The sequence below is a fragment of the Coregonus lavaretus genome, assembly GCF_964263955.1.
Source record: "Coregonus lavaretus genome assembly, chromosome: 32".
In the NCBI taxonomy this organism is placed as follows: Eukaryota; Metazoa; Chordata; class Actinopteri; order Salmoniformes; family Salmonidae; genus Coregonus; species Coregonus lavaretus.
Window position 1 is genome coordinate 6148149 of NC_140019.1, and position 12921 is coordinate 6161069.

Sequence of the window (12921 nt, forward strand, 5' to 3'; positions counted from 1 at the left end):
ACAACTGCCCGAGTTACACCAGGAACGCACAATCCCTCTATCAGTGCTCAGACTGTCCGCAATAGGCTGAGAGAGCTGGACTGAGGGCTTGTAGGCCTGTTGTAAGGCAGGTCCTCACCAGACATCACCGGCAACAACGTCGCCTATGGGGACAAACCCACCGTCGCTGGACTAGAGAGGACAGGCAAAAAGTGCTCTTCATTGACGAGTCGCGGTTTTGTCTCACCAGGGGTGATGGTCGGATTCGCGTTTATCGTCGAAGGAGTGAGCGTTACACCGAGGCCTGTACTCTGGAGCGGGACCGATTTGGAGATGGATGGAGGGTCCGTCATGGTCTGGGGCGGTGTGTCACAGCATCATCGGACTGAGCTTGTTGTCATTGCAGGCAATCTCAACACTGTGTGTTACAGGGAAGACATCCTCCTCCCTCATGTGGTACTCTTCCTGCAGGCTCATCCTGATATGACCCTCCAGCATGACAATGCCACCAGCCATACTGCTCGTTCTGTGCGTGATTTCCTGCAAGACAGGAATGTCAGTGTTCTGCCATGGCCAGCGAAGAGCCCGGATCTCAATCCCATTGAGCACGTCTGGGACCTGTTGGATCGGAGGGTGAGGGCTAGCGTTCCCCCCAGAAATGTCAGGGAACTTGCAGGTGCCTTGGTGGAAGAATGGGGTAACATCTCACAGCAAGAACTGGCAAATCTCATGCAGTCCATGAGGAGGAGATGCACTGCAGTACTTAATGCAGCTGGTGGCCAAACCATATACTGACTGTTACTTTTGATTTTGACCCCCCCTTTGTTCAGGGACACATTATTCAATTTATGTTAGTCACATGTCTGTGGAAATTGTTCAGTTTATGTCTCAGTTGTTGAATCTTGTTATGTTCATACAAATATTTACACATATAAAGTTTGCTGAAAATAAACGCAGTTGACAGGTTGAGGACGTTTCTTTTTTGCTGAGTTTATATATTTTTTAACTATGATGAACCACTCATTCCTGATAAGAAACCGACGAAATGAAACTGAGTGGAGTTGACCCTTGTCACGTGACGATGGGAAGGGAGCCTCTTATGTTTACACATCAATGCGTGCAAGAGCAGTTGCGAACTGTGTAATCGTTTAAATATTTCGCTTTCGTTTCTTTATAAATCTAAAATTGAAACTTTGCAAATCGAAATATTAAAGAGTGCAAAAGGGTAACGACGTTACCGGGAGATTCAAGACCGGAGTTTTGCACGCACGCAGAGTGTTGTAGCTAACGTTAGCCAGCTAGCATTACATTAGCTTACCATAGGTGTCATGGACGAGCTAGCGGTTGAAGTCAGGGGGACAAGTGGGGCTTTTTACAAGGTGGGTTGGTAACGTTAGCTAGCTAGCTACTAGTTCTAGTTTGTTGAATGCGTTTTTGTTGCAAAGCGGTGTCCATTAATGTTTTTGCATTGAGTCAGTCAGTGAGCTATCTTGCTACCAGTTAGCTAGCTAGGGGGTAACGCGTCAGGCCCAGACAAAACAGACAGTACAGCCTTATTCTATCACAGTCGGACAATGCTAGCTAACAACATATATAAAGTTGTTTCAATAAGGTCATCAGTAATTTGAGTTTATTGTCGTTGATGGCATTTTTTATTTCGTCAAGTAACGTTAGTTTCAGCTGTTGGCTAAATAATATTTTAACGTTAATAAGCCTTGCTTGCTAGCTATCTAGCAGTCAATGAGATTCAAATATTTTTGGCTTTGACCTCTTGTTGGCTCAATGACGGTCTGCCTTTGCTTCATGTCTTGTATTTTCTCAACCCTTTTCTCGTTTTAGGGATATTTGAAGGATGTTCATGAAAGTGCTGTCACTGTGTCCTTTGAAAACAAGTGAGTGTTTGGTTTCCGGCAACATAAGAGGCCTTTATACTGCTCTCAAATGTAATGTAGCCTGTCCAGCTAGTTTGTAGTTACAGTAGTTAGCTAAATAGCAACACAGTAAGCTACTTTGAATCAGACCCAGGCATTGTGTAATATATATGAGATAAATATGAGAGATCCATAGTTAACCACCATGGACTACATGTCAACTATAACTAGTTGTACTTGCAAATAACAATTGGTATCTCTTTTCATTGACACTTGTTAAGTTGTTGATTCATTTCCACTTGTGAAGTGCCCTGGTTTCATTTGTTTATTTCTATTCTTTCAGTTGGCAGCCAGAGCGTCAAATTCCCTTCCATGATGTTAGATTTCCTCCAACAACAGGTTTTCAGAAAGAGATAAACGAGAGTGATGAAGTTGAGGTATGTGCTGTAAGTAATGGATAAGGACTTCCCTCCCATTAGTCAATGTCAATTAATCCTAATACTTTGCTGATTGTGAGTAGGCTAGGTTATACAATGGCAGCTCGATAGTTTCTTGAAAGCAGAAGGGAACTGCTGTTTTGTGTTCTTTCTGTTTGGTTATTCACAGGGTTTTGTTGAATGTGTATCTCAAACAATTGTAATGGATATCAGTGAGAAGAACTCAACAAGATGTACTTAATCAAATATTATCCACTGTTCTATCCACAGGTTTATTCTAGGGCTAATGATAAAGAACCATGTGGGTGGTGGCTGGCAAAGGTCCGGATGGTGAAGGGAGAGGTAAGTCCAATGCAGCGGTTCAAGCGAGAGTTTGCATTCATTTATTATTATTATGTAGCTATTGTAATATTGTCATGATGATCCCCATGATAGTCTCTTCTTCTCAGTTTTATGTCATAGAGTATGCAGCTTGTGATGCCACGCTCAATGAAATAGTCACATTAGAGAGGTTACGGCCTGTCAACCCAAACAAGCCAGCTACAAAAAACTCCTTCCTGAAAATTCACCTAGACGTCCCGGAGGACTTGCGGCAAATGTAAGTAGGCCTATTCTTCAAGGCTTTTTCAAGTAAAGTACTAGAGTTATATGTTTTCATTGCTGCCATATGTGACTTGGTTTTGAGGCTTATGTGTGACTATTGCTATGGGGCCAAAACGGTTTTCTGTTCTTAGGTGTTCGAAAGACTCTCATAAAGATTTTAAGAAGGCAGTGGGAGCATTCAATGTCACTTATGACTCAGACAAAAGACAGCTTGTTATTCTGGTATGTTCGATTCTTTTTCTGGCTTCTCAAAGTTTCACAACTCGATCCCTGTTAGGTATTGTTTAATACATTTCCCGTATAATTTCTCTGATTTTAGTCTGTGAACGAGGTTACAACCAAAAGGGCGCAGATGCTGAGCGACATGCATTTCCGGAGCCTGCGCACCAAGCTGTCCCTAATGCAGAGGAACGAGGAGGCTAGCCGCCAACTGGAGGTAAGTAAAGTTTAAACACACTCACACACTCGCAAATCACACATTGTCAAACACATTAGCTAGGTTTCCATCCAATTGGCGAAATATTTTCTTGCGAATATTCTAAAATCTGCATAAAAATAATATGCACATTTTCCCACCAGAGAATTTTCTATCAAATGGATTTGTTGCAGATAAAAGGCTGTGCGTGATGACATACTGTACATAAAAATACCTTTTGCGGTTAAATTCCCATGTACTGACTAAAAAAGACAAGGTCAGTGGGTTTCCATCGCATTTTCAACTCTACTGATGGTTTTCTCACAAAAATGTTGCGTTATATAGCGAGTGTGCCCACTCAGGTATTGGCCTACATGATGAGATTATTATGGAGAAAGGATAAAGATGGTTTTTATTTGTCAAACGGCAGCCAATAAGACCCTCAATATTTATTGGAAGGAGCATCAAGCTCATCACCTTGCACTTTCACCACCATGTAAAGTTCGTCGTCATTTATTTCATCTGTAGCCTAATAAACTTCATGCTTTCCCAATGAGTCATAGTGGGAGGACCACACATTTCATCACTTGACCCCAAGTTTACTTCGATATGATGGTTATTATATCAATATTTACACATAAAAGCATTTCCACCGACATTTCTCGCATCATTCATTTAACCGACACAAAAAGATCCCACCTTGTCTAGCGTATATTGTTTTGTCGACATTTGGAAAGTTTACCGAAACATTTTCTGGTTCCATCAGGCCTGTCATTATGTTTTTTATCCAACATATACTTTACTCGCACAAAAAGATTGGATGGAAACCTGCTTATTGTCTCAAATTAAGACAAAGCCATGTTAGCGTTGTTAACCTCTATAGGCTGTCTCTCTGCATGAGGTGAACTTCGGTTAAGCTATGCGTGGGGTTATGGTTTGTGTGCAGAGCTCTCGGCAACTTGCATCAAGGTTCCATGAGCAGTTTGTGGTCCGAGATGACCTGATGGGGCTGGCCATCGGGACCCATGGTGCCAACATCCAGCAGGCCAGGAAAGTACCTGGGGTCACCACCATAGACCTGGATGAAGAGACCTGCACCTTCCACATCTATGGCGAGGTAAGGAGCTCACCACACAAGTAGCACAAATATGGAAGCTCACAAACCTCTACTCACAAGCTATATTTACTTGGTCATACTAGTGTTATACATACAGTACCAGTCAAAAGTTTGGACACACCTACTCATTCCAGGGTTTTTCTTTATTTTTACTATTTACTACATTGTAGAATAATAGTGAAGACATCAAAACTATGAAATAATACATATGGAATCATGTAGTAACCAAAAAAGTGTTAAACAAATCAAAATATATTTGAGATTCTTCAAAGTTGCCACCCTTTGCCTTGATGACAGCTTTGCACACTCTTGGCATTCTCTCAACCAGCTTCATGAGGTAGTCACCTGGAATGCATTTCAATGAACAGGTGTGCCTTGTTAAAAGTGGAATTTCTTTCCTTCTTAATGCGTTTCAGCCAATCAGTTGTGTTGTCACAAGGTAGGGGTGGTATATAGAAGATGGGTCTTTTACCAAACAGAGCTAAGTCCATATTATGACAAGAACAGCTCAAATAAGCAAAGAGAAACAACAGTCCATCATTACTTTAAGACATGAAGGTCAGTCAATGCAGAACATTTCAAGTTTCTTCAAGTGCAGTCGCAGAAACCATCAAGCGCTATGATAACTTGCTCTCATGAGGACCGCCACAGGAAAGGAAGACCCATAGTCACCTCTGCTGCAGAGGATAAGTTAATTAGTTACCAGCCTTAGAAATTGCAGCCTAAATAAATGTTTCACAGAGATCAAGTAATAGACACATCTCAACATCAACTGTTCAGAGGAGACTGCGTGAATCAGGCTTTCATGGTCGAATTGCTGCAAAGAAACCACTACTAAAGGACACCAAAAAGACCAGAGCAATGGACATTTAGACCGGTGGAAATCTGTCCTTTGGTCTGATGAGTCCAAATGTCAGAATTTTGGTTCCAACCGCCGTGTCTTTGAAAGAGACGCAGAGTAGGTGAACATTGATCTCTGCATGTGTGGTTCCAACCGTGAAGCATGGAGGAGGTGGTGTAGGGGTGCTTTGCTGGTGATACTGTCTGTGATTTATTTAGAATTCAAGGCACACTTAACCAGCATGGCTTCCACAGTTTGCGCTTAGTGGGACTATCATTTGTTTTTCAACAGGACAATGACCCTAAACAAACCTCCAGGCTGTGTAAGGGCTATTTGACCAAGGAGAGTGATGGAGTGCTGCATCAGATGACCTGGCCTCCACAATCACCCAACCTCAACCAAATTGAGATAGTTTGGGATGAGTTGGACCGCAGAGTGAAGGAAAAGTTGCCAATAAGTGCTCAGCATATGTGGGAAAACCTTCAAGACTATTGCAAAAGCATTCCTCATGAAGCTGGTTGAGAGAATGCCAAGAGTGAGCAAAGCATTCATCAAGGCAAAAGGTGGCTACTTTGATTTGTTTAACACTTTCTTTGGTTAATACATTATTCCATATGTGTTATTTCATACGTTTGATGTCTTCACTATTATTCTACAATGTAGAAAATAGTAAAAATAAAGATAAACACTTGAATGAGTAGGTGTCCAAATATTTGACAGGCAATGTAGTTGTATTTTATCTCCTCTGGGTATGATTCAATTGCAGGACCAAGAGGCAGTCCGCAAGGCTAGGAGTTTCTTGGAATTTTCTGAAGATGTCATCAAAGTACCAAGGAATTTAGTGGGTAAAGTAGAAGATAAAATTGTGTTCTGTTTGAAAATTCATCAAAACTCAGTCTCCATTTTATCATCATTCATAATCTAATACCACATCTCCTTTGCTAGGGAAAGTAATTGGGAAAAATGGGAAGTTGATCCAGGAAGTAGTGGATAAATCTGGTGTTGTTCGAGTTCGGATCGAGGCTGAGAACGACAAGAAGCCACCTCCAGTGGATGAGGTAAGTTAGTGGTCTAAGGCACTGCATCGCAGTGCTAACTGTGCCACTAGAGATCCTGGTTCGAATCCAGGCTCTGTCGCAGCCGGCCACGACCGGGAGACTCATGGGCGGCGCACAATTGGCCCAGCGTCGTCCAGGGTAGGGGAGGGAATGGCTGGCAGGGATGTAGCTCAGTTGATAGAGCATGGCGTTTGCAACGCCAGGGTTGTGGGTTCGATTCCCACGGGGGGCCAGTATAAAAAAAATAAAAAATTCACTAACTGTAAGTCGCTCTGGATAAGAGCGTCTGCTAAATGACTAAAATGTAATGTAAATGTAAGTGGCTAGAATTAAAGTAACTCTGTATTGACTTGAATTGGTTTCTACTGATGACTTTGGATTCAATCTGTCCTCATTAGATCATGTCTGTTTGTTTCTCTTACAGGGCATGGTGCCGTTTGTCTTTGTGGGTACAAAGGAAAGCATTTCCAATGCTAAAGTACTGTTGGACTATCATCTCAACTATCTGAAGGTTAGAAGCTTGCCCCTATTGCTCTGCTAAAATCTGCAACATGATTCTGTTCCTTTTATGGATGTTAAGATAATTGCCACTTAGCAGACGCTTTGATCGAAAGACTGAAATCAGGAGTTTGTTTACTATTGACCGTTTACTGTTCTATTGACTGTTGACTTTATCAGAATGATAGGTTCTGCCAAACTTTCCCTATTAGATATATGGGTTACTTTTAAATAAGTAAGGTGCTATTGAATACAGACATGATACAGACACACTGTCTCTCCCTGTAGGAAGTGGACCAGCTGCGCATGGAGCGGCTGCAGATAGATGAGCAGCTGAGGCAGATTGGGGGAGGAGGCCCCAGGGCCCCGGGGACTGGACGGCCTGACAACAATATCTTCATCGTGGACAACGGTGGCATGGGCCTGATGGGCATGGGCTCCCAGAGAGGAGGGAAGCCGTTCAGCAGGGGAGGAGGAGGCCGTGGCCGACGCGGCGGTCCCTCTTTTGCCTCCGGTATGTAACTGGAAAGAGTGGAGCTGTATCTGCATGTCCATATGGAACAGTAGGCTATGTCCAGAAGGCACTGATTGTCTTCTAAACTCAGCAAAAAAAGAAACGTCCTCTCACTGTCAACTGCGTTTATTTTCAGCAAACTTAACGTGTAAATATTTGTATGTACATAACAAGATTCAACAACTAAGACATAAACTGAACAAGTTCCACAGACATGTGACTAACAGAAATGGAATAATGTGTCCCTGAACAAAGGGGGGGGGGGGGGTCAAAATCAAAAGTAACAGTCAGTATCTGGTGTGGACATTATGTACTGCAGTGCATCTCCTCCTCATGGACCAGATTAGCCAATTCTTGCTGTGAGATGTTACCCCACTCTTCCACCAAGGCACCTGCAAGTTCCCTGACATTTCTGGGGGGAATGGCCCTAGCCCTCACCCTCCGATCCAACAGGTCCCAGACGTGCTCAATGGGATTGAGATCCGGGCTCTTTGCTGGCCATGGCAGAACACTGACATTCCTGTCTTGCAGGAAATCACTCACAGAACGAGCAGTATGGCTGGTGGCATTGTCATGCTGCAGGGTCATATCAGGATGAGCCTGCAGGAAGGGTACCACATGAGGGAGGAGGATGTCTTCCCTGTAACGCACAGCATTGAGATTGCCTGCAATGACAACAAGCTCAGTCCGATGATGCTGTGACACACTGCCCCAGACCATGACGGACCCTCCACCTCCAAATCGATCCCGCTCCAGAGTACAGGCCTCGGTGTAACGCTCATTCCTTCGACGCTAAACACGAATCCGACCTTCACCCCTGGTGAGACAAAACTGTGACTCATCAGTGAAGAGCACTTTTTGCCAGTCCTGTCTGGTCCAGCGATGGTGTGTTTGTGCCCATAGTTGTTGCCGGTGATGTCTGGTGAGGACCTGCCTTACAACAGGCCTACAAGCCCTCAGTCCAGCTCTCTCAGCCTATTGCGGACAGTCTGAGCACTGATGGAGGGATTGTGCGTTCCTGGTGTAACTCGGGCAGTTGTTGTTGCCATCCTGTACCTGTCCTGCAGGTGTGATGTTTGGATGTACCGATCCTATGCAGGTGTTGTTACACGTGGTCTGCCACTGCGAGGACGATCAGCTGTCCGTCCTGTCTCCCTGTAGCACTGTCTTAGGCATCTGAGTACGGACATTGCAATTTATTGCCCTGGCTACATCTGCAGTCCTCATGCCTCCTTGCAGCATGCCTAAGGCACGTTCACGCAGATGAGCAGGGACCCTGGGCATCTTTCTTTTGGTGTTTTTCAGAGTCAGTAGAAAGGCCTCTTTAGTGTCCTAAGTTTTCATAACTGTGACCTTAATTGCCTACCGTCTGTAAGCTGTTAGTGTCTTAACGACCGTTCCACAGGTGCATGTTCATTTAATTGTTTATGGTTCATTGAACAAGCATGGGAAACAGTGTTTAAACCCTTTACAATGAAGAACTGTGAAGTTATTTGTATTTTTACGAATTGTCTTTGAAGGACAGGGTCCTGAAAAGGGGATGTTTCTTTTTTTGCTGAGTTTGTTTTACTGTATGTTCATACTCAACATATGGCTCATCTCACTGTAGTTAAACAGTTCAGCCTCATTTCCTTATTCTTTTCACAATACTAGGGCTATAAGGGACTGAGTGGAACTCGGTGAGTTGGTGATTATTTGCAGGATAACTAATTATCGGTCTCACCAGGCACCAACTCTGAGGCTTCCAATGCGTCTGAGACAGAGTCGGATCACAAGGACGAGCTGAGTGACTGGTCTCTGGCTCCCACTGATGAGCTGACCGGGGGCTTCCCCAAAAGACCCGATACACGCAAGAGAGGAGGAGGAGGGCCTCGCGGACGGGGAGGGAGAGGAAGAGGGGGAGGCTTCAAAGGTCTACTCTTCTTATTCGAACTAGCCTATCTATTCTTACTATAATACCCCTGCTGTGCAAGGGCCCAGTTTCACTGTCTTTACATAAATGCATTCGTTGCGTTAGTGTTTTATGTACTGCTGTATGAGTCAGAGTAATGATACAATCATTCTGCCATAAAAACATTTGAGATGCTGTATATTACCTTGTCTGTCTCTGTAGCTGAAGACATCCAGTGGACTGAGTCACGCTCACGGAATACCAGAGACCCTAAGCTGAGGCCTCAGGAAGATTCTTTGCAGGTGAGGAATTCCTGGCAGCAGCCTCAGATATTTCAATAACTGTTGCTGTGTCATAACACTACCACTAGATGTCACCATGTACTGTTTCAAGACCTCTGATGGGAAATGTAGATAATCATACATTTGTATGAACTTGATTTTGTCATTTGGTGATAAAATGAGCCATTTTGCAACTTAGTCATTGACCTCTGACAGAGGCTTAACAGGTAGCATATAATGGACCCTATCAGATATTTATGTAGTTAGTGCTGCATATGAACTATTGTACAATGTATGCTCCCCGCATATAAAAACCACGAAGACTGCCGGAAAGGCCTGAATGCAAGATGGTAATTTTGATGACTCGCATGGTGAGTCTACTGTAGCCTACTGTACATGGTAAGCTGGTACACACCAAGTTGTACTTCATGTTTTTGTATGGAAACGGCTAAGATTGTTCTACAATATTCACAACATATTGACACAATTACAATCTTTATAGAATAAAAATCGAATTTCATCAATTACATAAATGTATTTGAGGGAATATTATCAAGCCAGCAGCAGATAAAACAGAAAGTGAATTCTCTCCTCCAACTCTCCCCAGTCTTAGCTTGCGGCTCTCACTGTCTAGCTGGCTAGCTTTAGGATATTTACTAGCCCATACCAGATACAAACTTTGCTATTTTATCGACAAACGGCAGTACACAAACAAATCCAGTTAGAAAGAAACAGCCACAAATTCATTCAGAAACGGAGAAAGAGAATAGCTGGCTATAGCAAGCTAACGTTAGCTGATGCCTCTTCAACAAGAAGCAACGGTGACAACATTTATACTAAGATAAAAAAAAATACTTTCCCATTGAACAAAATCCACAATCCACCACTCCAAAGAAAGCCTGTCTCCGGGACTTCTCCAAAATGACCCCAGATCTGCTATCAGATCCTGCTATCACACAAAGCTTGGCCATCTTGATGAATAAAAATGCAATTGCTAGCTAGCTCCATACTACTAACCCACAAGTTTTATTTTGTTTTGTTATTTTACCCACAAGTAGATGAAGGGTGAGCATGGATTTTTATTTCCTCACTGTGTAGCTGACCGCGAGGCGTTGTGTGATTGTTTCCGAAGTTAGAGCTGATATGGAGAACCTCATACCCAACTTTTAGCACAGTATTACATTATTATACAAATGTATTTAGAAGTTTGTAATTTGGGAATGTTTTCTTGGGGTGCTCTAAGTTACTATTATATGCATTTCTGGCATTGATAAATAGCTGCTACATGCCCTTTTTTAAGCTTAATTTAAATTGGAGAGACATGGGAACAACAGTTTGAGCTCCGACATCTGAGTTTTTCACCACACAACTGACACAATTTATAACAGTGCTGATTTAATGGTCACCTGTGGCGTGTGCAAACATAAAGCGATAGCACGTTGGCCGACACTATCGAATAGAAATGCATCTGGCGGGCGGGCAGACTGTTCCAAACTCTAATTCACCTGTAAGTGACGCTACTCAGTTGTCCTGCATCTCCCCAATCTACCTTCTCATACAGTATCCTCTGGTCCCACAGATCCGAGTGGACGGTAACAATGAGAGGAGTGTGCATGCTGCAGCCAGAGGTCCCCCGGGCCCCGCAGGCGACGGAACTGGCCCCGGAGCAAACCGACAGAGACCCATCAAAGAGCGATCTATCAAGAAGGAGAAGCAGGAGGGCCCTAGTGGCTTAGCCACTGCCGGGCCCCCGATGGTGGTGAACGGGGTGTCGTAGACGGGGCCGACGGAAGGCACCCTCGTCTCTCTCACACACGTCTCTCTCACACACACCACGCCATCAATCCAGAAGCTTCTTCATTAGAGACACGTTAGGCCAAAGAGGACGGGTCAGGGCTAAAATTAAGCACACTTTGGACAAACCAACTCTGGCAGCATCAGCGGCAGGTGGATGGGGTGTTGGGCGGGTTACTGTGTACAGGGAAGGAGCCATCTACGGTTTTAGGTGTTAACGGGAGAAGGCAAACTGAGACTGTATTTTTCTAATTGACATTGTTGACAACTACCTATCAGACTATTAAAAGCTGTGGGGAGAAAATGTTTAAAACAAAAAGAGGGGCCACCATGATGAATCTGTATTTCTAAAAGGATATGGTTTTCTATCACTTGTTCATGTACTAGCGTTTTCTCCGGATAGAGGGTTGGATTGTTTGGTCCTTCCTGCCCTCTCTCTGTCATGATGTGTTTATGGAGCCCTGTGTCACAATGGAATATACAACTCATTACCATGTGAGGTCATGGCTGCATCATTAGCAAAAAAAAAAAAAAAGAATAACCCTCCTCTCTGATCTGTGCCTTTATCTCGTGTGGATAGTATTACAAATAGAAGTCAATCAGGGAAGAAGACGACATTGGAAAACAGTAATGGATTTTACGCATATGTAGTGAACACACAGCTCACCTTCCAAAAAAATGAAACATTTGTTTTTTTAACCTTGCAATGCATGTAGGCTACATCTTTATCATAGGTTTCGACATCGGCGAAAGTCAGTAATCTGAGTTTTCTAAAGCGTCGTTTCCTTGTGCTGAATATTGCTTGAATAGGGATGCTGATTGACTTTTTCTAGCCAGTGATAAAGCATTTCTCTTTTTTAAAGGGTGAAATGACCATGAACTCAATATCTATCTTACCATAGAATCGCAGTGGAGAAAGATGCTGGGGGTTTATTTGTGAATTTTGATTCAAGTCTCAACAGATTCATGTCATTTCACACTATGGCTACATTTAATGGAGATCATTAGATTCAGATATGACTCCATATTGTCAACACTGTACAGTACCTTATGACAGAAGCACTTATATATGGACCTTTTAACATGAACTACAGTGAGGGGGAAAAAAGTATTTGATCCCCTGCTGATTTTGTACGTTTGCCCACTGACAAAGACATGATCAGTCTATAATTTTAATGGTAAGTTTATTTGAACAGTGAGAGACAGAATAAAAAAATCCAGAAAAACGCATGTCAAAAATTTTATAAATTTATTTGCATTTTAATGAGAGAAATAAGTATTTGACCCCTCTGCAAAACATGACTTTGTACTTGGTGGCAAAACCCTTGTTGGCAATCACAGAGGTCAGACGTTTCTTGTAGTTGGCCACCAGGTTTGCACACATCTCAGGAGGGATTTTGTCTCACTCCTCTTTGCAGATCTTCTCCAAGTCATTAAGGTTTCGAGCCTGACGTTTGGCAACTCGAACCTTCAGTTCCCTCCACAGATTTTCTATGGGATTAAGGTCTGGAGACTGGCTAGGCCACTCCAGGACCTTAATGTGCTTCTTCTTGAGCCACTCCTTTGTTGCCTTGGCCGTGTGTTTTGGGTCATTGTCATGCTGGAATACCCATCCACGACCC

The 12921-nt window shown here is 43.3% G+C and overlaps 1 protein-coding gene across 2 annotated transcripts; it reads left to right on the plus strand.

Annotated features, from left to right (window-relative positions):
- The first annotated feature begins 1052 nt into the window (after window positions 1–1052).
- Window positions 1053–11819, plus strand: LOC311107904 (fragile X messenger ribonucleoprotein 1 homolog A-like). Of its 2 annotated transcripts, none has more exons than XM_084150502.1 (15): window positions 1053–1358; window positions 1819–1871; window positions 2194–2296; window positions 2558–2629; window positions 2737–2885; window positions 3022–3112; window positions 3210–3326; window positions 4252–4422; window positions 6030–6108; window positions 6209–6321; window positions 6746–6832; window positions 7108–7333; window positions 9060–9245; window positions 9447–9526; window positions 11085–11819. In XM_084150502.1, exons 1-15 carry the CDS (start codon window positions 1308–1310, stop codon window positions 11280–11282), a joined length of 1776 nt encoding a protein of 591 aa, XP_084006628.1. In that variant the 5' UTR covers window positions 1053–1307; the 3' UTR covers window positions 11283–11819. The 2 variants fall into 2 exon arrangements, with proteins under 2 accessions (XP_084006628.1, XP_084006629.1); XM_084150503.1 differs by having other exon boundaries at window positions 1055–1358; window positions 2194–2287.
- The last annotated feature ends 1102 nt before the right edge of the window (window positions 11820–12921 follow it).